Raw genomic sequence first — 27189 nt, 5'->3', positions numbered from 1 at the left:
TTCCTTGCTCTCTGGGGCTTCCTTTCTTTATCCAGATAGCTGGGGTGTTGATATAGGCTTTGATCTATTATAGTTAATCCTAGAGGGTTCCCTTATCTCATCAGGAGGAAGAGGGTTGTATCTCTCCTCAAGATACCTTGTTGATGGGTGACTTGACAACTGTTCTTCTCCTTGTTAATAGGATTTCCTTGGTGGAAAATGGTTTAAATTTTCTGTTGATGGAGAACCCAATCAGTGCCTCTGATGTGGCTGGAGAGGAGGGAGGTTTGTAGTATCGCGAGCCAAGGCGAGGTGTACGAATCCTTGACTTACTAGTTCCTGTGCATGAAAGCACACGCTGACACACTAAATCCTGTACCAATGGTGGTATCTTGAGGTTTCCTTTTTCTAGGTTAACCTTTTGTTTCTTGGAAGTACTGGGATGCTGAGTTAGGGCCCATTTGGTTGTATATTACCCCACAAGGGATCCCATATGTTGTGTAGTTCCGTCTCTGTTATCCTGTGGAGGAGGATGTGCGCCATGGGCCATGTGCTCACGGTTGTGTCCTGTTATCCTGAGACTCCCCCACTCTTCTTTGTATCCTTTCCTTATCCATACGATAGCAAATGCTGACTACAACAACTATAATGATTGATAATTGGAATCATTTGTATGAATTTTCTGTATGTTTATGAGAAATAATGGTCTCTGTACTGTACTAGATTTTGGGAATTTGTGTTTTGTAAAATTAAAACGTCTAATATAAAGATTCTTTAAAAAAAGATTGAACTGACTCTATTCTCTTCCATGTCGAAACTCCGTTAGTGAGAATCTCTAACTATCTGGTAGCGTGGCCGAGCAGTATAAGGCGCAGAATTTAGGCTTCAGTTTCTATGGAGGCGTGGGCTCAAATCTTACCACTGCCAAAATCTCTAGGGGTGGCATGGTGGCACAGTGGTTAGCACTGCAGTCTCACAGCTCCAGGGATCTGGGTTCGATTCCTGGCTATGGTCACTGTCTTTGTGGAATTTGCAAATTCTCCCCGTATCTGCGTGGGTTTCCTCTGGGTACTCCGGTTTCCTCGCACAGTCCAAAGATGTGCAGGTTAGGTGCATTGGCCATGTTAAATTGCCCCTTAGTGTCAGGGGGATTAGCAGGGTAAATATGAGGGGTTACGGGGATAAGGCCTAGGTGGAATTGTTGTCGATGCAGACCTGATGGGCCAAATGGCCTCCTTCTGCACTAAATGGTTTCTATGATCGATTGGGACTAATGTGTTTGTTGAAAGAAGCCAGGTTAAAGTCCTTTTAACTGCTGTCAGAGCCAGAATAAATGTAAATAATTCTGCTGAGTGAATGAAACTCTTAAACTAATGGTGAGACCCAGGAGTAATAGGACTAGGTCATCTGCAACAGACTGTTTTTCCCACAACTGATCTTGGTTGAGCTGCATTTCCTCCAGCTGAACACTGATATGACCAAATTTACCAACTGCAACCACTGCCACAAAATCCACACCCTGGTCAATTATTCTATTGCTAATCCTAGCTATTATTCCAAGCTATTCGAGACTCTTCACATATTACTTAAACCAGAGTTTCTGATGTGGGTGTATCTCCTACATATTCCCAGCACTTTAGAGTTAAAATTCTCAACGTTGTGTTTAAATTTCACCATTACCTCATCCCTCCCTACCCCTGCAGCCTCCTCCAGCAAGACAAGGCATCCTCCCTTCCCTCCCCCATTCTTCACTGCTTGTCTCCAGCCACTTGTGCATTTCCCAATACAGGCGAGGTAACATTCCAACAAGAGGGAAAGGCAGGGGAGTAAGTAGGGGAACCAAAGCCAGGATTCCTTGGTTGACAAGGCAGATAAAGAATATGATGAAACAAAATAAAATGTTTGATAATTTGAGGTGAGTTCATCAAGCAAGAATCAGGCCAAATACAATGGCCGCAATGTTACTCTTTTTCACGCTGGCGGGATTTTCCCATCCTACTGCAGTGAACAGAGATGGCCATCAAATTCTCTGACTTCCCTGCAGCGGGAGTGTGGTGTGAACGGCAGGTAAGACTGCACCCAATAGGTTTGGAAGGGAAGTAAAGAGAAAAATAAAAACTGCCAAGCCGAGAATATGAGAATAGAATAGCAGTTAACAGAAATGAGAACAGAAAAAATCTCTTACTGGCATGTAAACAGTAAGCAGATAGTAAAAGGCAGGGTGGGTGTATTTGGAATAAAGAAAGTGGTATACGTTTGGAGCACAGAGTACTCTAATGCATACTTTGAAATAAAAAAAGAAAATGCTGGAAAAACTCAGAGCGAGAAACAGATTTAACATTTCAGGTCCATTTGACTCTTCAAAATACTTTGCACAGGTGCATAAGGAAGAGGATGCTGACAAAATATTGGTCGAAGCAAAAACGTTAGAGGTAATGGATAGGGAAAAGCTTGATATGCAAGACATATAGGCTATGGCTATGCATCGAGTAACTAAATTGCTTGGTCTAGATGAATTGCATCCCAGGTTGCCAAGGGAAATGGGGGTGAGAATAGCGGACGAGCTGGCCATGATCTTCCAATCTTCTCTAGATATGGGAAAAGTGGCAAATACAAGACCCTTGTTCAACAAAGGATGCAAGGATATTCTTATAAACTATGTGCCCATCAGTTAGCATCAGTTCTGGTTATGGCTTTGGAAACAATAACATGGAACCATATGAATAGAAACTTGGAAAGATTTAAATTAAGGAGAACCGGCACAGATTTGTAAACTCAGATCGTGCTTGACGAATTAATTGAATTTTTTGGTGGAGTAACAGAGAAAGTTGATGAAGGGAATTCAACGGATGTTGTCTATATGATTTTAAGAAAGTGTTTGACAAAGTACCGCATAAAAGGCTAGTTAACAAAATTGAAGCTCAGGGAATAGGAGGATTAGTGTCAGTCTGGATAACAAAATTGGCTCAGAGGCAGAAAACAGTGAGTCATGCTGAATGGGTATTTTCAGACAGGAAAATGATAGGCAGTGGTGTACCCCATGGATCAGAGTTAGCATCACTGCGTTGATTAAAATTTCAACATTTGCCAATGATACCAAACCTGGAGTGTGTCAAATAGTGATGATGACACTAACCAGCTTCAACAAGACACAGATAGATGAGTGGGCAAATAAATGGCAGATGAGATTTAATGCATAGAATTGTGAGGTGATGCATTTTGATGGGAGGGATAGTGAGAGGCGATACATACTTTAAAAGCACAGTTCGAAGGGGTGTGCAGTCATGTGCATATTGAGAGAATAGTAAGCAAAGCATAGGGGATTCAAAAATAGAGGTGTTGAGTTCAAAAACAGGGAAGTAATGCTGAACCTTACAAAGCTCTGGTTAGGCCACAATTAGAGTTTTGCGTCCAGTTCATACTTTTGGAAGGATGTGAAGGTCCTTGACATGGTGCAAAGGAGATTAACCAGAATGGTTTCAGGGATGAAGAATTTTATCTACAAGGGTAGGTTGAAGGGAACTGCCTTCCTCAAAAGACAAAGCTAGATAAGATTATTGATAAACAAGGCTATCGGGATAGGTGGAAATGTGGAGTTGAGGTTAAAATCAGATTAGCCATGATTTTATTGAATGATGAAGCAGGCTCAAGGGACCGAGTAGTCTACTTCTGCTCTTACTTCATATGTTCATATGACCTAGAACTCGTTGCTTATGGGAGTGGTGATTAATGATTTCAAAAGGAAATTGAATGGATACTTAAGGAAAATAAACTTGCAGGGCTACAGGGATAGAATAGAGGAAATGGAATGATTGAATTACTCTACAGAGAGCCACATAAACTCAACAGCCCAAATGGCTTCTTTCTGTGCCGTAATGACTTTTTCATTCATCTCATCACCATTAGCAGCCATACCATAGGCTACCTAGACCTCAACCGATGGAATTCCCTCCTGTTCCCCATCTCTTGCTTCTGCTTTATGACCCTCCTTGAAAATCAACTCTGATTAAGGTTTTGGTCATGCTAACTCTTTGGAAGCTTTTCTACATTAGAAAACAATTAGAAGATAATGGAAGTCACTTTGCTGCTTAAGAGCCAAGTAAGCATTGTAGTTTATTCAGCTATGAGTAGCTCAGAGAACCATTGCTATGAAGCAATTGTCAGAGATCCTGGGTACCAGCAACCTTAGGAACTCTTAGTCGACTTGAGTACAAACAGCGCTACACACCATGCATAATCCAATACGAGGCCTTTAATGACTTGTGCACCAAGAGAACCACCTTGCAGCTGTCCTGCAGTGTTTATGAAGTTACAGAAAAACAACTTAGCAATTGTAGTCAATTACAGCAAATCAGAAACAAGCAATGTTTCTAATCCTTCATTTGCATACATATTTACCAATTAAATCCTGGCTTTTTACCCTTTCTCATTCGATGAAAAATTGACTTTTGCTAATCCTTCATTTGCATAGCATATCCCCATATCTCGCCTTTGGTATTTGTTATGGGAAAATCTGGTCTTGCTCACCGTTTGGTGAAGGCCGAAAAGCAGAATGTTATGGGGCCTACACAGATGAAGATTAGTCTGAAACAGCAGACACTGACTCATTTGAAGGTCTGCAAGATGATAAACATTTTCCACTAGTTTTTCCAGAGAAGGCGTAAAACTTTACGTTGGACTGTTTAGCTTCTGCACAATTTAGCTCCCAAGGTATGAAACTTCAATCTGAGCATTTTAACTTTCACACAATCACTCCAAAATCCTCAGGGCAGAATTTTCTGGCTTGACAACAGCGGGTGTCATCGCAGTTGTTGACTTTATTAGCTCTCCAAATGTTCCCAAACCACCTGTAACAATGCCTGCCACGTCAGGGTCGGAAAATCCCGTCCTCAGGCTATTTCCTGATCACACCTGGATATCCACAATTTCCAATAGTACCATTTTGCATGTATTTAGATAGCATTGTAACGATTAAAATAACAAATTACAAGTTAAATAAAAGTCCAACTTCAAAATGCCCAACAGGAGTAGATCTTGCAGTTTAAAATCACCCTTATAGCTAATAATTGTTTTTTTTCTAAAATGAAGACACTTACCTCATCAGAGATTGGATCAAAACTAGCATTTTCCAAGATAGCCTCCATCAGAAAGGTTATTTGCTGCGCACGTTGTTTGTGTTCAGTGTTAGCTTTCACAGGTTCAAGGAGCAGTGACCATTTACTCAAGTCATCACAAAGCTGAAATATTAATGTAAAAAATAAATTGTAGATCACTGCTAGTGGTGCAACCGGATGGTGGATCTAACCAATCAATCCAAGTTGACATCCTAATTAGAATTTCTTTTAAAAGCTGAAGATACACTTCTTTAAGTTGTTTCTTAGGATGTGAGCATCTAACAAAATTAGCATTTATTACTCTTCTCCGATTGTCCTCGAGAAGATCATGGTGAGCCACCTTCTTGAACTGCTTCAATCCATCTAAATGGACAGTTTAACAAAAAAACTAAATGGAAACATTCAATGGAAAACAAAGCCTTTCCTTCCATCTTTCAAACCAGTTTCCACACTTTCCACAGCACTAAAATAACCCTAATCAAAGTCACAAATGGCATCTGCAGTTACCCTGACCACAGCACATTACTTCTCCTTGTTCTCCTCAAGCAATCTACTACCTTTGGCATGATCAGTGCCATCCTGCTCCAAAAATCCTTCTTTCTAGTTCAGTTCCATCGAGACTTTTACTTGCTTGGATTCAGTCTTTTAAATCCATTCAGTACTGCCTCTTCCTTATCTATGCCCTGCTCCTTAGCAACATTATCCAAAGGCATGAAATTATCTACTAATGGCAGTTAACACTACCTCACCAGCATCTCTCTATACACCTCTGCTTGCCCAACAGCTTCCTCCATCTAAGCATTGAGGTCACATAAGCCACTCATTCTGCTGCTTCATCACACTCCAGCCTCTCTCTCAGGCTGTATCAAACTATTCACAACCTTAGTGTTCTATTAATTCCTAATCTGAGTTTCCAACCTCAATTTCCCACTAGCACAAAGATGATCTACTACTTTCACAAATACCCACTTTAACCCATTCACTCAGCAAACCCTCAATTCAAGACTGTTACTCCAATAATCGTCTCACTGGCATCTCATTTTCCACCCACCTTACTCTAGAACTCATCCATGACTTTGCTGACTGTGTTATCCACTAAACTCTACTCACATTTCCTATTTTCATTGGCCTACTCTACTCCCAGTAGGCCAATGTCTCTAACTCCCTCCATAGCCTTGACAATCCCAACTCATCACTCGCACTCCCCAAACCCCCACAACTCAGTCCTTCACCCCCCCATATCATTATAACGTCTTCCCATCCTATAACCCTTCCCAAACTCGCTTTTCACTTAACTCTGACTTCTTGTGCGCCTTACATTTCTCAACTTTGGCATCCATGCTTCATTCGCTACTGTTTGGAATTAATTGCCGAAAGCTTCACTTCTCTCCACTTCCCTCTCTATCTTTAAGATCCCCCTTAAAACCCATCTCTTCAACTGACAATATATTCACCCCTCCTAAACTGTGTTTCACTGACTTTACATCTGATGTAAGAGTTATGCTATGTTAAAAGAACTCTACAAGTTATTGCTATTAATTCGATTGTTCCCCCAGGGTTAAGCCATAGCACAGGCAATAATTCACTAACATGCACCAGCTCTGACAAAATGATTCATTTGATTTATAATCACTTATTTCAATAACATTTTAAACAAATTTATAATTTTAACAATTTCACTGGTACAGAAGTATGAATAGAATCCCAAATTTTCAGAACACCAATGCAGCATAAACTGTTATTCCTGAAACATATCAAAACAGAACCATTTCATGAGGCTGCCATTGCCCTAGAATAAACACACCGTACATTGGTTCTGAAACAGTGAATTCATCAATTGTCTTGAGTACGGCTCCAGGAAAAACATCTAAACCTAAAAGGGCCAAACTCATTCAAGTGGACAATTTCACAAAGACAGCCGCAATTATATTAGGAACTCATAAGCTTCCTTTAGGACCCAAAAGAGAAAACGCTGGAAAATCTCAGCAGGTCTGGCAACATCTGTAAGGAGAGAAAAGAACTGACGTTTCGAGTCCAGAGGACCCTTTGCCAGACCTGCTGAGATTTTCCAGCGTTTTCTCTTTTGGTTTCAGATTCCAGCATCCGCAGTAATTTGCTTTTATCCAGAATCCTTTAGGAACTTGTTTAATATTAGTCTTTGCACCTTTTGAGGAAATATATGAAATTGTAGGAATCCCATCTTGTCAACATATCTGTTATGATTATGTTAGACATTCACCCGACATCAGAAGCTGCTTCAGAACACTACTGGCACACAATTGCTATGTTCGGACAGAGTACTGTACACCCTGATTAAGACAGCTGTGCCCACCAAGATTGGAATTCTACCAACACCATACTTGTAGAAAGCTACAGCCCTATTGGCTCTTTGCTAGCATTAATATAAAGAGAATCAAATGACTTAAAAGGTTACTACACAAGATAAGAGCACAGGGGATAACATATTAGCATTGATAGAGGATCGGTTAGCTATCAGGAAGAGTCTGGATAAATGACAGTAACCAGTGGAGTGTCACAGGGATCAGTTCTGGGGCCTCAACTACTTAAAATCCATATTAATGACTTGGATAGAAACATGGAAAATAAAGCAGGAATAGGCCATTCAGCCCTTCACGCCTGCTCCGCCATTCATTTCAATCATCCCCTTTTCTTATTCCTTCATTGGCAACTGTTGGTGTTTCTACTTTTCTCATCTACATAGAAAATAGGAGTAGAACTTCAGCCCTTCGAGCCTGTTCCGACATTCGTCATGATCATAGTTGATCATCAAATTCAATATCCTGATCCCACCTTTCCCCCATATCGCTTGATCCCAAGAGCTATATCTGACTCCTTCTTGAAATCACACAATGTTTTGGATGATAGAACTGAGTTTATGATAGCTAAATCAGCTGCTTTTCTACCTACCTTTGTATCATCAAATTGTGAAGAACACACAGAGAGTCTGCAAAAGGATGTGGAAAGGTCAAGTGAGTGGACAAAAATTTGGCAGATGGAGTATAATGTGAGAAAATGAGAGCTTAGCCACTTTGGAGGGAAGAATGGAAAAGCAGAATACTATTTAGGGAGAGACAGCCGAGAAACCTTTCAGCCATAGTGGAATGAGGGGAATGGAATTGTATATAATCACCTTGGGCTGTATGATCCATATTGAATGTATATAGTGAATATGACATGCATCATAAGTGTATTGAAGCACTTCAGAGTGCAACTTAATCTACATAGACAACTTAAATACCTTTGCACCATTTGTAAAGAGCATTTTGAAATGTCTGTAACATTTCTTTGACTGTATTGAAGCACCCCAGAATACGACATGATTTTCAAAGTAACTTCATTGCATTGTTAATGCAAGCCTGATCATTTTTGCCCACAGTCTAAAGATGTGCAGGTTAGGTGGATTGGCCATGCTAAATTACCCTTTAATGTCCCATGATGTGTAGGTTAGATGGGTTAGCCATGGTAAATGTGTGGGGTTGCAGGGATAGGGCAAGGGAGAGGGTCTGGGTAAGATACTCTGTCAGAGAGTCAGTGCAGACTTGATGGGCCGAATGGCCTCCTGCACTCTAGGGACTCTATGATGAAAAGGTGAGCAGATTAGGTCTATACTCAGTAAAGTTTAGAAGAATCAGGTGATCATGTTGAAACATGTAAGATTCTGAGGGGTGCTGGGAAGATGTTTACTTGTGGGGGAAGACTAGAACTAGGAGACATAATTTAAAGATTAGAGGTCTCCCATTTAAGATAGGGATGAGGAGGGTATTTTTCTCTCAAAAGGTCATTAGAATTTGGAATTCTCTAGGGAACATTTTATTTAAGATTTTGATCAGCAAGGGAATCATGGGTTATCAGGGACAGAAAGATGGAATTAGGGCTACAAACACATTGCCCATGATCTTATTGGATCGCAAAATAGGCTTGAGGGGCCAACTGGCCTACTCCTATTTCTTATAATCTTATGATTCCCTCTGTTCTTTTTAAGAATAGCATTACAATCTCTCAGAAGCAAAGTTGTCGTATTTAAGCTTTACAAAAAAAAATGTCAATCATTTTCATGGTCCATTCTGATTTAGCTAAACTCAATTTAGTGTGGTAGAGACACAGCAATTGGTCACAGTCACAGTGGTCTAGTGAAAAAAAAGTTATCTAGGATTTCTGCTCCTATTAGTATTCACATTCACACGGTTCCGAGTGAGGACAGAATTGGATTTGGGTCTGACACTGTTCATGGTGGGGCAGGCTTCCAGCATTCACATGATAACGGTCAAAACGAAATATGAAAGGCCTGTGGAACTCTATCGCCGGCCTAATGACAGTGCCTTCAGGAAGAGAAGGTGAAATAAAATCAAACATTTCCAAATTAAAGTTTAAAAATATGGCTTTGCACTGCTTCAGTTATATTGCAGTTAAAGTTCAATTAAGTTTCAAACTACCTCAATATTGTCTCACATCAGTTTCCGAAATTTGAATTCCAATTCAGAAACCACATCTGTTGATCCATGTTGTTGATCTAAAATGGTAGCAATCCTAGCAAAGCCCATTACAGAGATAATTATCAATTAAAACCAGTCTTTCTTGGCAAGTGAAACATATGTAAATTACTTTATTGAAGTGAAACTTCCTCCAATACTGACCAAGTGGCAGCTTGGTTCAGTTGGTGGCCAGAGTCAGACAATTAAGATTCAAGCCCCAATCCAGACTTCAGCACATAAACTAAACTGACACTCCAGTGTGACACTATGCACCCTTCAGGTGCAACATTAAATGATCATCCCAATTGTCTGTTGAGTAACTCAAGTGGACATTAAAAGATCCCAAGACTTTTCGAAGACGAGGGCAGTGAGTGCTAACTCTTTAGATAAATTCAGGTTAGTCATAGAGGTTTACAACATGGAAACAGGCCCTTTGGCCCAACTTGTCCATGCCGCCCTTTTTTTTAAACCCCTAAGCTAATCCCAATTGCCCGCATTTGGCCCATATCCCTCTATACCCATCTTATCCAGGTAACTGTCTAAATGCTTTTTAAAAGATAAAATTGTACGTGCCTCTACTACTACCTCTGGCAGCTTGTTCCAGACACCATGTGTGTGAAAACATTGCCCCTCTGGACACTATTGCATCTCTCCCCTCTCACCTTAAACCAATGCCCTCTAGTTTTAGGCTCCCCTACCTTTGGGAAAAGATATTGACTATCTAGCTGATCTGTGCCCCTCATTATTTTATAGACCTCTATAAGATCACCCCTCAGCCTTCTACGCGCCAGAGAAAAAAGTTCCAGTCTATCCAGCCTCTCCTTATAACTCAAATCATCAAGTCCCGGTAGCATTCTAGTAAATCTTTTCTGCACTCTTTCTAGTTTAATAATATCCTTTCTATAATAGGGTGATCAGAACTGTACAGTGTTCCAAGTGTGGCCTTACCAATATCTTGTACAACTTCAACAAGACATCCCAACTCCTGTATTCAATGTTCTGACCAATGAAACCAAGCATGCTGAATGCCTTCTTCACCACTCTTTCCACCTGTGACTCCACTTTCAAGGAGCTATGAACGTGTACCCTTAGATCTTTTTGTTCTGTAACTCTCCCAATGCCCTACCATTAACTGAGTAAGTCCTGCCTTGGTTCGATCGACCAAAATGCATCACCTCGCATCTATCTAAATTAAACTCCATCTGCCATTCGTCAGCCCACTGGCCCAATTGATCAAGATCTTGTTGCAATCGGAGATAACTTTCTTCACTGTCCACTATGCCACCAATCTTGGTGTCATCTGCAAACTTACTAACCATGCCTCCTATATTCTCATCCAAATCATTAATATAAATGACAAATAAGTGGACCCAGCACTGATCCCTGAGGCACACCACTGGTCACAGGCTTCCAGTTTGAAAAACAACCCTCTACAACCATCCTTTGTTTCTGTCAAGAAGCCAATTTTGTATCCATTTAGATACCTCACCCTGGATCCCGTGAGATTTAACCTTATGCAACAACCTACCATTCGGTACCTTGTCAAAGGCCTTGCTAAAGTCCATGTAGACAACATCAATTGCACTGCCCTCATCTACCTTCCTGGTTACCCCTTCAAAAAACTCAATCAAACTTGTGAGACATGATTTCCTAGTCACAAAGCCATGCTGACTGTCCATAATCAGTCCTTGCATCTCTAAATGCCTGTAGATCCTGTCTCTCAAAATACCTTCCAACAACTTAGCCACCACAGACGTGAGGCTCACTGGCCTGTAGTCCCCAGGCTTTCCCAGGTTGAATTATGGTAACATAATAGATTAACTATTCATTCACCTCAACTTTGGAAACTTGTATGTGCAAAGTGGCTGCTGGATTTGCCTTAATAACAACAACAATGCTCTGCATTCATTGTGGGAAGCACTTTTCAATTCACGATTTCTTTAAAAATAGCAGTGGGGATCTCTGGAATAGGCTGCCCAGGGTTGGGACCTGGAACTATCCTTACCTTGTCCCCAGAGGAGAAATTCAGCTCAAAGTTTTTTTTAAATCAGTTTCTTTGAATGTTACAATTTGTGGTTTCTCCAATCTTATTCACACCATCAGAAAGAAACAGTTTGCACATGAAGACCTCGCCTCCGACAATCCAAAGCTATTTGGCGGCAACGCGATTAAATGAGTTAAGGCGTTGCAGGTGCAACAAGTTCATCATATGCCCCTGTGCTCCCCCAAGATGGAAAAACACATCATCAAACTGTTTTGTTCACAATAAACAATTATGATTTATTTACGGGATTATACAGAATGGATTTTGACAGGATTCTTTTAAAAAGAAAGACTCCCAATTACATAGCACCTTTCACAAGCACAGGATGTCCCAAAGCACTTTATAGCCAATGAAGTCACTGTTATAATGTAGGAAGCATGGCAGCCAATTTTCTAGAAAAACTCTCGTAATGCCAATCTTAACTTAGTTCGCTCAATTCAACTGTATCTCTAACATCCCACAACTGTTCAGATATTTCCTTCAGTTGCTCAGAAATAAAATACAGCTTCGCTGATGAACATATACAATTCTTTACCACTGGGCCAATAATTACTAATTGATTTTTATCACCAAGTGACATCAACGTGAAATGTAATTCCATTGATATTTACCAGCTCTCTGAAACAAACTTTTCAATTTCCAGCTGGTTTGCCTGGTCCACCCTAATAATTTTGGCAATCACAGAAAGTACAGGTTGCTACTCCCATCAGTCTACTTCCCACACTTACCATAATTACTGTGCTTTTTTTGCCAGTACATGCATTGCCAGAGAGGCTTTCTGAAGCAGCATGACAAACAGGCAGTCAGTTTTTAAAAAGGAAGCTGACAGGGTCATCCCTGAGACAGTGGTCAGTCGGAAATACCAGAGGGACAATTAGAAGATATATTAAAGTCAAGATGCCCTACTTATGCACGTATGTACGAGTTTATTTTATTTAATTTGCAACAATAAGTTGAATTGTTTTTCTGTGCATTTACCTTACTGTGAAATAAAACAGCCTTGTCTTACCAGGTATTTATTCAGTCCATCTTCAGAGAGATTGAAGCACATGTTGAAGACATGCTTATCTAATGCTGATGACAAAGGGATGCTATTGTTACATTCTTGGGTTACAATATTGCAAGCATATGTAGGGCAGTATGAATCATGATTCATTAAAGTAAAAGCTGAAAGTCAGAAACAGAAACAAAATACCGCAAGCCGTCAACAAGCCAGACAATGTATGTAAAGAAAGAATCATTGATATTTCAGACACAACCATTCATCAGAACCCATAAAGGGATTTGCCAGAATTGAACATTTTTCTTTTTTTTAGAAAGCTGCCCAATTTAATGAGTATTTATCTCATTTTCTGCTTTTGTCCTAATAAAAGCAAGATTCTCTGTTTACAGGAGCAAAGGGGACAAGTGAATCAGTGAAGATATCTATAAAGATACTGCTCGTCAACATGTGGATATTTGGCTGCACCATAACCAAAGGCAAAGGCGTCAACGTTTTGAAGCAAGGTTGATATCCACAGGCTACAACCAGTCAGAATTACAATTAAACACGAAGTCCAACATAATTGCTTTATTTGCTAACACTTACGCAACAAACATTCACACACGTTTTGTACATTAATTTTGTAGGCAGGACATATGCTTTGTGCTTTACATTTACAAAATATCAACATTTATTGTGCACTGTCAGTTTATTAATTCAAGATCCAAGCTTTGTTCTTTATCACTGGAGACTTCATTTACAATGCCAAATTTGTTAACAATCAGAGATTGACCTGAAGATGCTCAGGACATTCATACAGCTCCTCAGTGGAGCTGCTCTGGATTCATTTGTGAAAGTAAGACCATAAGACATAGGAGCAGAAGTAGGCCATTCAGCCCAGGGAGTCTGCTCCTCCATTCAATGAGACCATGACTTATATGATGTGACTAAACACATTGACGAAGGGAAGGCGGTAGATGTGGTTTATATGGATTTTAGCAAGGTGTTCGATAAGGTCCCCCATGCAAGGCTTCTAGCAAAAGTGAGAGGGCATGGGATCCAAGGGGCTGCTGCCCGGTGGATCCAGAACTGGCTTGCCCAAAGGAGGCAGAGAGTGGGTATAGATGGGTCTTTTTCTAAATGGAGGTCGGTCACCAGTGGTGTGCCCCAGGGATCTGTTCTGGGACCCTTGCTGTTTGTCATTTTCATAAATGACCTGGATGAGGAAGCGGAGGGATGGGTTGGTAAGTTTGCCGACGACACGAAGGTTGGTGGGGTTGTGGATAGTCTGGAGGGATGTCAGAAGTTACAGAGGGACATTGATAGGATGCAAGACTGGGCGGACAAGTGGCAGATGGACTTCAACCCAGATAAATGCGTCATGGTCCATTTTGGTAGGTCAAATGGGATGAAGGAGTACAATATAAAGGGAAAGACTCTTAGTACTGTACAGGATCAGAAGGACCTTAGGGTCCGGATCCATAGGACTCTGAAATCAGCCCCACAGGTGGAGGAGGTGGTTAAGAAGGCGTATGGTGTGCTGGCCTTTATCAATCGAGGGATTGAGTTTAGGAGTCCGGAGATAATGATGCAGCTATATAAGACCCTCGTCAGACCCCACTTGGAGTACTGTGCTCAGTTCTGGTCGCCTCACTGTCGGAAGGATGTGGAAAAGATTGAAAGGGTGCAGAGGAGATTTACAAGGATGTTGCCTGGATTGAGTGGCATGCCTTATGAGGATAGGCTGAGGGAGCTCGGTCTTTTCTCCTTGGAGAGACGAAGGATGAGAGGAGACCTAATAGAGGTGTATAAGATGTTGAGAGGCATAGATCAGGTGGACTCTCAGAGGCTTTTTCCCAGGGTGGAAATGTCTGCTACGAGAGGACACAGGTTTAAGGTGCTGAGGGGTAGGTACAGGGGAGATGTTAGGGGTAAGTTTTTCACACAGAGGGTGGTGGGCGAGTGGAATCGGCTGCCGTCAGTGGTGGTGGAGGCGAACTCAATAGGGTCTTTTAAGAGACTCCTGGATGAGTACATGGAGCGTAATAGGATGGAGGGTTATAGGTAGGTCTAGAAGGTAGGGATGTGTTCGGCACAACTTGTGGGCCGAAGGGCCTGTTTATGCTGTAGTTTTTCTATGTTTCTATAATCCTAAACTCCACTTTCCCACTTTATCCCCATAACCTTTGATTCCCTTACTGATGTAAAATCTGTCTATCTCAGCCCTGAACATACTTAATGACCCAGCCTCTACAGTGCTCTGCGGTAAAGAATTCTACAGATTCACAGTCCTCTCAGAGAAGAACCCTTACTCTGAGATTATGCCATCTGGTCTTTGACTCTCCAACAAAGGGAAACAACCTCTCAGCATCTACCTTGTCAAGTCCCTTAAGAATCTTATATGTTTCAATAAGTTTGCCTTTCATTCTTCTAAACTCCAGTGAGTACAGGCAAAACCTACTTAATCTCTTCTCTTAAGAAAATCCCTCCATACCTAGGATCAACCTGGTGAACCTTCTCTGGAGTACCACCAATGCCAGTAAATCTTTCCTTTGATAAGGAAACCAAAATTGTTCACAGTATTCCAGGTGTAGTTGAACTTGTGCCTTGCACAGGTTTAGCAAAACTTCCCTGTTTTTACACTCCTTTCACTTTGAAACAAAGGGCAACATTCCATGTGCCTTCCCTATTACTTGAACGAGCATGCTAGCTTTTTGTGATTTATGGCACCAGGACCCCCAAATCCCTCTGTGCTGCAGTCTTTCTCCATTTAAATAATATTCTTCTCCTTTATTCTTTCAACCAAATTGCATGACTTCATATTTTCCTACATTGTATTCTATCTGCCAAGTTTTTGCCCACTCACTTAACCTGTCTATATTCCTCTGTAGACTTCTGGTGCCATCTTCACCTCTTGCCTTCCCATCTATTTTTGTGTCATCTGCAAACTTGGCAATAGTACATTCACTTCCTTCAGCCTTTTCGTATTTCTTTTCCTAACATTATGTGCTGCTAAATAATGAAGACACACACTAGCAAGACCCTACAACCTCCATACTCCTCTGTAAGGCATGACACACTGCTCTTTATTGTGCTGAAGCTTGATCAATTTCAATGAATCTTGAGTCAATATTGTTTCCAAAGCCATGTTTCCAAATGGTACTGTCACTGATTCTTGGAAATCCCTGAATTGTAATGGCCACAAATAAAGGGCCGCTCCAACTTCTTTTCAATGGCAGCACAAGGGAAAGTTTGCCAATTCACCAATAGCCAAGTTACATTCAAACAGCTAGAGTTTGTCACAAAAACATGAGCAAAGCTAAATAACCTTTTTTTGTGATGCATCAATCTCTTACAACTTCTTGATGAGAAGATTCCAGTGTTCTGAAGACAATATATAGAAATATAAAGATCCATCAGTCACATCGCACTGAAAAGCGCTGATACTGATTATTCCTTCTGCTCCTAGATGAGGTGTATTTTGTGATGCAACTCAAAAGTGCAGTTTCGAGCAAGATGCCATTATGAGCCAGCATACATCATCTTGGTACAAAATCTTTATAGCTTGCATTGAACTCCTCCAGCGGATCCTGAAACTGGTGGTGGTTCAGGGCTCATGTTTCCACACAGTTAACCACTATAGGCTATGGGTTGGCTGTTGCATCCATTGGAGATTCTTGATGCACAATGCGCTAGGTTATTGGTTGGTTCACCTACAATACAAAACAGTGACACCATAGTCAACAGTTTACCCTTCTACTGAAAATGGAACCACAGGAAATTGCAAAAAAACATACACTTTCATCCGTCATAATCATCTTGGTGAGTGCCTTAACTCCACATCTCTCCCCAAATCAGGCTGCAGCATATCAGTGGTCAGCTTCAGGCATGCAATTACCTCTTCCCAGTGCAAAAGTTCGGACCCTGTTAACCAAGCAATTTCATTACTAGAAATACAATTGATTAGTTTTCAATGTGAAACTTCTAAAAATGTTTAAATTAATTTTTACCTGTTATGGTTCCCTGGATGCTCTCCAAAACTGCAAAGTTCTTCTAACAACAATGAGGAGCTTGACAGTATTCACATTGCTGCCCTGTTTGTCCATTATAAAGCTGTACCATGCAAGACTCTGGACCTTCTCAAGCATTTCTCCTGTGACATCCTTAGAAAATTACCCCACCGTTCGGTGAGTTATGTCGATTGGTTGGTGATGATACTTCGCATCCGGCAAAACCTGCTCTGGTTCCCATGAACTGTAACTCCATAACAGCACTAGAAAAGGGCTTTTGTGCCTTTGCAATCATGCCTGACAGTCAAATGAGCTAGGCCGTTATGTTCGGTACCGATCCTGGCAAGCTTGAAAAGTTAAGATTTGATTTTTTTTAAGTTCGCTAACCTCATTACCTTACAAAATATCACTAAATCCAAAATTTGCTTTGTATTTATTCCTTACCTCATGTTGTACTAATTGGTATAGCACATTTCATCTCCCCATTACAACTAGCTGTAAACTGATTTTATCACAGTAACTGCAGAAGAGTCCATCAAAAAGCAAAGACGGCACGGTAGCACAGTGGTTAGCACTGCTGCTTCACAGCTCCAGGGTCCCGGGTTCGATTCCCGACTCGGGTCACTGTCTGTGTGGAGTTTGCACATTCTCCTCGTGTCTGCGTGGGTTTCCTCCGGGTGCTCCGGTTTCCTCCCACAGTCCAAAGATGTGCGGGTTAGGTTGATTGGCCAGGTTAAAAATTGCCCCTTAGAGTCCTGAGATGCGTGGATTAGTGGGTAAATTTGTGGGATTGTGGTCGGTGCAGACTCGATGGGCCGAATGGCCTCCTTCTGCACTGTAGGGTTTCTATGATTTCTGGATTTTATACTTAAGATCATTAAATAAAACAAGGAAGCAATTTGAACGATTGTAAGATACTGGACTATGCCTTCCTTGGAGTGGCAATCAGCGTCAGATTGACACTCCATACCGATTTACATGTGCTAAAATTTTTTAAGTGTCTGTCTCGCCTAATCTTCCTGAATCAGGCCAGGTAATGATGAGGCAGCAGCAGGTCCCTGGCCCCAGCACTGGAGCGTAAAAGAAGCACAGCTGAGGACACATCCCCACTTTTTTTTTAAAAAACAGTACTAGCTGCCGCAAAGCAGCTGAGTTTAAAGGTCCTGTTGAAAATAACAGGTCAGGGAGAAGCTAAATGTCTAAGGTAAGTGGATGGGATCTGGGGCGTTGGACTTCAGTGGGGAATCCCATACGAGTAGGCCGGGGGGTGCTTAGTTTGAGGGGGCCTAGTGTGGGGGGAATCCCCTGAGGATTCAGAAATGTGGTGGATGGCCCCTGTAGGCTCGGTCTAGGTGTTTAAAATAGTTACACTGAAGTCATAAGTGCTTTTATTTCTTCTAACTCTTTCAGATTAACTATTAGTGTAACACTGGCCAAACCATCCGAAGTTAGTGATTCAAATTGTTTTGACGGTTAGTGCCCAGTGCAGCAAAATTGCCATGGGGAAGTTAACGTTTCTGGACAATTGATACCTAACCCTTACCTGGGAGCTTCTGAGAGGGACGTCCCAGCACCTCTTCTGGGCTAACCCCAAATCTGACCTTGGAGAGCCAGCAAGTTATGGGGAAACTGTTTTGACCACAGTTATGGTACTGCATGTGGGCCTGGTTGCCCCATTAGTTATATTATAGCAATGGGAAGTCTGAGATGGACATCAAAAACCCTTTTTTTCAGATTTTGAGTTTATAAACTAACCCGTCTTGAGTTTGCTGTGGGATTAATAGAAAACTGGATCGCACCAAAACTGAGGGATTCAGAAATATAAAATGTTTCAAAGTTAGTTACTGTACCCGAGATCATCGCTTAAAAGAATTCTGATAAGACATTGACCTGACCCGAAACAAACTCCAAAAATGTTACCTTACTCACTGAGCATTCTCAATATTGTCTGATTTAATTTAAAAATGGGGATTGGTTAAATATTCAAAAATAAATGCAAATTGACAAGAGGAGAAATGTTGAATCCTGATAATAGGTCATCGATCTGAAACGCTAACTTTATTTCTTTCCACAGATCTTGCCTGACATGCTGGGAATTTCCAGCATTTTCTGTTTTTATTAACTATGATAATGAAGTATCTCACCTCTGCTGCAACCCAACTCAGATTCCCATAATATTTTGCTGTTGTATCTGAGAAAAGCGGACAAGTGGACTCAGAGCAGACAACTCATTAAAGACCACAAACACAATTGGGTTATGGACTCCTCTAGTGTTGTAACTTCTATAGGGGTAGTAGCTATCATGATGCTAACTACAGTTAGGCCCTCCATTACGTTATTTACATTATGTAACACAAAATCAAAAGACTTAAAAGCCAGCAGTACATGGCACTACTAGAAAACATTTTATTCTCAATATCTTCTGAAATTCAGACTGTATTCACAGTTAAATTTCACCAAGAGCTCATTCTACCCATGATCACACATCCCTGTTTTAATAGCGAATTTGAATAGCTGGTATAAAAACCAGGCAGGCTAAAGCTTCTGTTAAAGTTTTAACATTTATTTATTAGTGTCACAAGTAGGCTTAAATTAACACTGCAGTGAAGTTACTGTGAAAATCCCCTAGGTGCCACACTCTGGCACCTGTTCTGGTACACTGAGGGAGAATTTAGCATGGCCAATGCACCCAACCAGCATGCCTTTCAGCCTGTGGGAGGAAACTGAAGCACCCGAAGAAAACCCACACAGACACAAGGAGAAGGTGCAGACTCCGCACTGACAGTGACCCAAGGCAGGAATCCAACCTGGGTCCCTGGCGCATGAGGCAGTACTAACCACTGTGCCAACCCAAGATAAAGTACACAGATTCCCCACCATATGGTTACAGCACACTTGCACAAATCTGCAGAAAAGTTACTAGCAACTATGGTTAAAAGTGCCAAGTTCGAGGAAGTGACAAAGATGATTGATGAGGGTAAGGCAGTGGATGTTGTCTACATGGACTTCAGTAAGGCCTTTGACAAGGTCCCTTATGGCAGACTGGTGCAGAAGGTGAAGTCGCATGGGATCAGAAGTGAGCTGGCAAGGTGGATACAAAACTGGCTCGGTCAAAGAAGACAGAGGGTAGCAGTGGAAGGGTGCGTTTCTGAATGGAGGGCTGTGACAAGTGGTGTTCCTCAGGGATCAGTGCTGGGACATTTGCTGTTTGTAATATATATATAAATAAATGATTTGGAGGAAAATGTAACTGGATTGATTAGTAAGTTTGCGGACGACACAAAGGTTGGTGGATTTGCAGATAGCGATGAAGACCATCAGAGGATACAGCAGGATATAGGTCAGTTGGAGACTTGGACGGAGAGATGGCAGATGGAGTTTAATCCGGACAAATGTGAGGTAATGCATTTTGGAAGGTCTAATACAGATAGGAAATATACAGTAAATGGCAGAACCCTTAAGAGTATTGATAGGCAAAGGGATCTGGGTGTACAAGTACACAGGTCACAAAGTGGCAATGCAGGTGGAGAAGGTAGTCAAGAAGGCATACAGCATGCTTGCCTTCATCGACCGGGGTATTGAGTTTAAAAATTGGCAAGTCATGTTGACGCTTTATAGAACCTTAGTGAGGCCGCACTTGGAATATAGTGTTCAATTCTGGTCGCCACACTACCAGAAGGATGTGGAGGCTTTGGAGAGGATACAGAAAAGATTTACCAGGATGTTGCCTGGTATGGTGGACATTAGCTATGAGGAGAGGTTGGAGAAACTTGGTTTGTTCTCACTGGAGCGACGGAGGTTGAGGGGCGACCTGATAGAAGTCTACAAGATTATGAGAGGCATGGACAGAGTGGATAGTCAGAAGCTTTTTCCCAGGGCGGAAGAGTCAATTACTAGGGGGCATAGGTTTAAGGTGCGAGGGGCAAGTTTTAAAAGAGATGTACGAGGCAGATTTTTTTTTTTTTTACACAGAGAATGGTGGGTGCCTGGAACTCGTTGCCGGGGGAGGTAGTGGAAGCAGATACGGTAGTGACTTTTAAGGGGCGTCTTGACAAGTACATGAATGAGATGGGAATAGAGGGATATGGTCCCCGGAAGCGTAGTGGGTTTTAGTTAAGTCAGGCAGCATGGTCGGTGCAGGCTTGGAGGGCCGAAGGGCCTGTTCCTGTGCCGTAATTTTCTTTGTTCCCTGGTCAACCTTTGCAGGATATTGTCACATATATTGAGCATGTTGACACCACATGTACTACAGAGCAGTGAATAAAATTCTTAATTTAATGTTATGCAATTAGTTTATTGTATGATACCCTTGGTTACGCAAATAATTATATAATTTATTACCAAGCCAAATAACTACATAAAACAGTCCAAAAGGGCACAGTGTAAAACCACCTTCAGATTTGATGTCTCCATCATCCTGGGGGAGGCAGGATAGTTACCCTAACCCTAAATGGGGGCCAGCTTGTTTTTAATCACAATGACACAGTGAAAATAAGGAGAATGAGTAACCCTGAGACAGAAGTGTGTTAAAGCAAGAATCCGAATAGAAGATTAGTGAGGGGTTCACCTTTTGAGGCTCAGCCAGGAGGAAAGCCCTGTCAGCCAACCGGATACAGATTTTCTCCTCGGTAGCCGCGGGGCAGTGAGGCCGGGCCTCGCCGTCCGGCGGCAAAGTGGTGAAGATGAGGCTGGCGCTGCGGTGAAAGCGCCGCACGGCCCGGCAGATGATCATGGCGTAACATTTCTGCAGGCGGATCCACAGGTAGACATAACACAGAGTGATCAACATGGCGACCAACCCGTCAACTCAACATAACCGCCATCTCCGGGAGGGCGCCTGGCCAGTGGCTCGCGCTCAGTCCCAAATCCCGGCTCCCCATTGGCTGTTTCACCCGTCCCAAGCCCCGCCCCCCGCGACCCCGGTTCCCCATTGGTCGCTTCCCCACCAGACCCCGCCCCTCAGCAACCCCGGCTCTCCATTGGCTGTCTCACTACCCTGCTCTCAATTGGCTGTTTCACTTACGCCACTCAAATTTCTAATTCCTCATTGGTCGCTTCACCCTAAGACCCCGCCCTCCCCGTCCCTGTGATCCCATTGGTTGCTTCACCCCCCGCACCCATTGGCTGCTCCACCAACCCCACCCCCGGCTCCCCCCATAGGCTGCTTCGCCCCCAACACGGGTTGCCCATTGGCTGTTCCGCCCACGCCGGCCCTGTCCCCAAGCGCAAGGATCCCCGCAATGTCTGACTCCGCCCCTCCCCCCCGTGCCACCTCCCACTTTAGCGACTGACCCCGCCCCATCCAGGCGTTAGCCCCGCTCCCACACCCATCTGCGCTGCCACCGGGCGGCCAGTAGGAGGCGCTACTTCTAGGTTCCAGGAGACAGTGGATGAGTTGCTGTATAAAGGTCAACTAGCACAGGGGAGTGGGTGGGTGGCACGGTGACTCCACTGCTGCCCCACAGCGCCAGGAACCTGGGTTAGATTCCCGGTTTGGGTCACTGTCTGTGTGGAGTCTGCATGTTCTCCCCGTATCTGTGTGGGTTTCCTCCGGTTTCCTCCCACAGGCTGAAAGATGTGCTGGTTAGGTGTATCGGCCATGCTAAATTCTCCCTCAGTGTACCTGAACAGATGCCGGAGTGTGGCAACTAGGGGATTTTCACAGTAACTTCATTGCAGTGTTAATGTAAGCCTGCTAAGACCTAGGTTTGATTCCCAGCTTAGGTGACTGTGTGAAGTCTACAGATTCTCCTTATGTGTGCATAGGTTTCCTCCAGGTGCTCCGGTTTCCTCCCACTGTCTAAAGATATGCAAGTTAGGTTTATTGGCCATGCTGAATTTTCCCTCAGTGTACCTGGAATTCGTATGTTAGAGCGATTAGCAGGGTAAATATATGGGGTATCGGAGATAGGTCCTGGGTGCGATTGTTGTTGGTGCAGACTTGATGGGCCGAATGGTGTCCTTCCGCACTGTACAGATTCTATGACTCCACTTGTGACACTAATAAATAAACTATGTGACTTTTCTATCGCGGTCATTATTAGGGACCAGATCGGAAATGCACTCTGGAGGATAGTGACCTCAGGAAGTGTTCGAAGTGATCTTCAGTAGCCCTATTGTCCTCTCAACCACTGTCCTTATTGAGGTACGACCCCTGATTATATCACTCTTACCTGTCTGCCCCAGGGTGCCGCAGTGACATCATGAAAAGTATTTTTTTAAAATGTATTTATTAGTCACAAGCAAGGTTTACATTAACACTGCAATGAAGTTACGGTGAAATTCCCCTGGTCACCACATTTCAGCGCCTATTCAGGTCAATGCACCTAGCCAACACATCTTTCAGAATGTGGGAGGAAGCTGAGGCACTGTTTCAATCGATTCTTTGTCACCCAGCAACCAACCACCTAACTGAGCTGGAGCCACAAACAACTTGGCACCTGGGCATGTCACTGTATGCATGCATCTTGGGAGCTGCCAGGGTACCTTACACTAACTTGTTGAATCTGAGTCCTGTGGTTACATTGACTGCAATCTTCCCAAAAAAATTTCAAGTTCTGAATTATGAAAAATTCAAAATTCTGGGTGGCACAGTGGCATAGTGGTTAGCATTGCTGCCTCACAGCGCCAGGAACCCAGATTCAATCCCCGCCTCGGGTAACGTCTGTGTGGAGTTTGCATGTTCTCCCTGCGCCTGCGTGGGTTTCCTCCAGGTGCTCCAGTTTCCTCCCACACTCCAACGATGTGCGTGTGTCGGGGATTGGCCATGCCAAAAGTGACCATTAGTATCAGGGCATTAGCAGGGGAAATAGGTGGGGTTGAGGGGATAGGGCCTGGGTGGGATTGTTGTTGGTGTGTGCTCAACAGGCCGAATGGCCTCCTTCTGTACTGTAGGGATTCTATGATAATCTATGATAAGTGTTATAAAAGTCTGAAAACTAGCAAAACAGAGCTAAGAAAATGGCTTTCGGCACGAGATCGGTTAGTGCCTGACGCAAAAGCCTCGCACACTATCTTTTCAGCTTGCTCCGCCGATCGATAGGTGCAGCGGGCCAGAAAGATCGTGCCCATACGCTTGATAACCTGCTCTATTCACAAAGGTGCTCAAATGACCCGCTGCAGCCTTGATGGTCCCATGGGTGCAGTCTATAACACCCTAGATGCAGGCAATCCCTGCAATACTTGCAAAGCTTCTGGCTCGCTCAGCTTGGCTGGCTTGGTCCATCCAATAATAGATAAATGTGTGGACCTATCTGAACAAAGTATCACTTGTGAGCTTGATGCAGTTATGGACAGCTGATTGATGCTCTCCACTCAGATCCCCTACTGACCCCTAGAATTATCCAGCTGCATAAAAATTGACATCTACTGTGACCTTCTGAGCCACTGGTATTGGGTGTCCTCCCACACACACAGTTGGTGGCGATCTCTGGCCCAATCATGTGACACAATGATGTCACTGTTCCCCTGGAAGGTGGAGCCTCTTGCAGCACTGGAGCTCGGACATGTTGAGGGAGTTGGATTACTGCCTGTACAAACTGGCAACATGATAGTGACGTCTTCTGCGGCCTTGGACTCTTTGTTATCCCTGCCAGTCCTGCACCCCTGTTTCTGTGCCTCTCCCTGCAAAGATCTCTCCCCGTGACAGCTGGCCTCCTCCCCCTTCTGCTCCTCTCTTCCTCCTCAGAGGAGGTGCCCCCTGTGGAGTACACAATCCCTATCTGCTGAGATGCAGATGGCACTGTCCCATGCACTGAAGGCTGTGATGAGCAGGAATGCTCCAATAGAATTACCGAAGCCCTCAGAACAAGGTAAACAATGCAAATGTCTCTCATGAAAACAGAGAAAGTAGTCTGAAATGTGAAGACTAAAGCTACAGCAAACCCACATTTGAACTGCTAACAGCTCACCCAACCAATGCTTCTGCTCCCTTTTATCCTGCCCTTGGACAAAAAAACAGGATGGCCGCCTGCCCATGTTGCCTGGGTGCTGACCTAACAGTTGCACAGGCAATGTAAAATTCCAGTCAATTGAACTTTCAATCCCCTTCACTGGCTGATTAATTGTTGGCAGGCACACAGCCGACTCCTGCTCACGGCTGCCATCCAAAATATCGTGCAATGATGCCAGGACACACACCTAGCATCTTCTCATGCGATTTTATGCGCTTCAGGGTCGAGCATGTGCCCGCCTGAACATTAATTTCTGGCCAGGTTTTCCATTGTAAAATCTGCTGAAAGCATCTCTACAATAGAGATGAAACAAGTTTTAAACCTGGCCTCCACAAATCAAGCTGGAGAGGAGGGGCAGGGAAGAATTATTTTGAACTCGTGAAATAAAGGTAAACTAAACACCCCAGGTAAGTGCTAATTTAAAATACCTCTGTCAAAACACAATTATTTACCACTGACAGGTCCAATCATCTCTGCTCAGTAAATATGTCCAGAAGTGTCCTATTACACAATAACTCGCAACCAGAAGGTCTGGGGCTCGTAAGCAGGGGCTGATAAATGTCCTAAAGCTGACAGGGAGTCTGTGAAGGAGAAATTCCTGTATTAGTGAGAGGCCACCTTGGGGCGATAATAGAGATTTAAAACAGAGTCGCATTCACCATAATTATGTTTCTGAAGAGTTTGAAAGACAACTCAACCATGACACATTAAGAATTAAAATTGAAATGTCCTGGGGACCACAGCTTTGGCTAATTCAACCAAGACTACCATTTTTTATTGAAGGCTATTTATATCAATTCCTTTTTTGGAGGCTTTGAATTATGTTGGGGTACAAATTTTGGCACCCCGCCCTTACTTCAACAATCATTCAAGAGTGAGCCTACACATTGATCCTGCCCTGATACAATGTCCAAATATGCATGCTTTCCAGTAGGAGCAATTGGATAGTGATCAAAGTGGAAACCCTGTTTGATGTTCCCCGCCCTAGTCCAGAGGGGCCTTAACTGTTGTCGTTATCTAACTCTGCACAGACCATAAATTAGAGATTGACTCATCCAGACATTCTGCCTCAGCAAACTGAACAATGCGACACTTTTAAAAGTGATTACCTACCAGACCTGCATCTTTGTACCCCCCCACCACCCCCCAATCCACCTAACCTGATACCTGCAATAGGCACTCTCTCAGAAATGGTCAAAATCTGTTAGAAGGTGACCTTGTCCCAAATTATCCTTTAAAAAAATCCTTGGCTTCCACTTTGTACTTTCTCCCTGCTAACAATTACATACTTGATATGGTTTTTCCACTTTGTAGAGAATCCAGGCGAAAGGTTGCAACATCTCCATTTTTAAAACAACCAATTTTAATGCTAATACACCCTACCATGGTGCTGCCACAGATTTTGCTTTTAAACCTGACTTTATTTAATCAAATGCAGAAAAAACTCAAAATACTCAATAGATCAGATAGCATCTGGGAGAAACAAGTCAGTCAACAGATAGTTCAAGATTAAACACCCAAGGGGGGCAGATTTTCACAACTTGGCAGAACCACCTTGATTGGAAGTGTTTTGCTCCAGGGAATAGGCAGTTGCATGACCCTCAGGGCTTCTGCCCTGGAAAGCAGATCAGTGGTAGCCACAGGGGTGGCCAAGTGCCAAGGCAGGCTGTTTAAAAGGGACTTTCTCAGTCGCTCCGAATTCATCCCAGTTGTTTGTTTATATTTTATGCGCTCTGGCCCTCACCTCTCATGCACCCTCCCCCCTCCCCCCACTCCTCCTGCTGCTTCCATGCCAACACATGCTGTCACCCACTTCCAATGGCCTTTCATATCCGCCACACCAACTCATCCAGAATGCATTCTGTACAGAACCAATAAGCCCTATGTTAGCAATGACATGTGTGGAACTGCTTAAAAAATGCCCATTCTTAATTTTCTTTAAAAGAAAACATTGATGCTAAAGGCCTATTAAAAAGTCAATCAACCAGACCTTTAAAGCATCAATAATAGAAGCTATGACCATTTTATACCTCATTACTTTGTACAGTTAAACATTGAGCCATTGACAAAGGAGATTACACAGAAAATAGCTTATTATAACTTTACAAATATGACAATCTTCTCTGCACCTGTGTCAACAAACTCACTCACATAATGTAGTCTGAGCTCTCATATGGTTTGGCTGAGTTGGAGGATATGAGGGGCCTATAGATGAGTGAAGTTGCATGAGTTGGCGTGGAGAGGGCAAGGTGGGGGCAAGGTGTGGGCATGGAGAGGAGTACGGGTAAAACATTTTGAACATAGCTTTCAAAAGATTCACAAATCCAGGCTATGGTGATACTCCTCTGAGATCCATGGAGCATGAATCATGCAGAAGCTGGTCCAACTTTGTGATAATTGTGGAGGGGCCAGGATATGCCTACACCTGCAATGAAGCCAGCCAAGTCGAGACCTCTGGGTGTGGGGTCTGCATCTGTATCCTGCGGCAGCATACATTTGAGGTGCCGGGAATGGGGGCAGCAATCGAAGAATCATGTCATGAATGCCATTTTAAAATCCACCACCCCTGCTCTGACATAGTCAGAGGCATGGAAATCCAACTCCCTGCCTCAGAC

The 27189-nt window shown here is 43.1% G+C and overlaps 1 protein-coding gene across 5 annotated transcripts in view; it reads right to left on the bottom strand.

Annotated features, from left to right (window-relative positions):
* hlcs (holocarboxylase synthetase (biotin-(proprionyl-CoA-carboxylase (ATP-hydrolysing)) ligase)) overlaps window positions 1–27189 on the bottom strand; it is a 146371-nt gene that overhangs the window by 113990 nt on the left and 5192 nt on the right. For 2 of the 5 annotated variants that reach the window (XM_078232757.1, XM_078232756.1), the window contains exons 1-2: window positions 21190–21477; window positions 5076–5216 (exon numbers count right to left, since the gene is read on the bottom strand). In XM_078232757.1, the coding sequence (XP_078088883.1) occupies window positions 5076–5216; window positions 21190–21411 (363 nt within the window). In that variant the 5' untranslated portion in view covers window positions 21412–21477. Of the gene's footprint in view, window positions 1–5075; window positions 5217–15940; window positions 16326–21189; window positions 21486–27189 lie in introns of those variants that run through there. The other 3 variants (XM_078232760.1, XM_078232759.1, XM_078232758.1) reach the window with 3 other exon arrangements.

The sequence above is a fragment of the Mustelus asterias genome, chromosome 17 (genome assembly GCF_964213995.1).
Source record: "Mustelus asterias chromosome 17, sMusAst1.hap1.1, whole genome shotgun sequence".
Classification (NCBI taxonomy): domain Eukaryota; kingdom Metazoa; phylum Chordata; class Chondrichthyes; order Carcharhiniformes; family Triakidae; genus Mustelus; species Mustelus asterias.
This window is presented reverse-complemented; position numbering and strand designations above follow the sequence as displayed.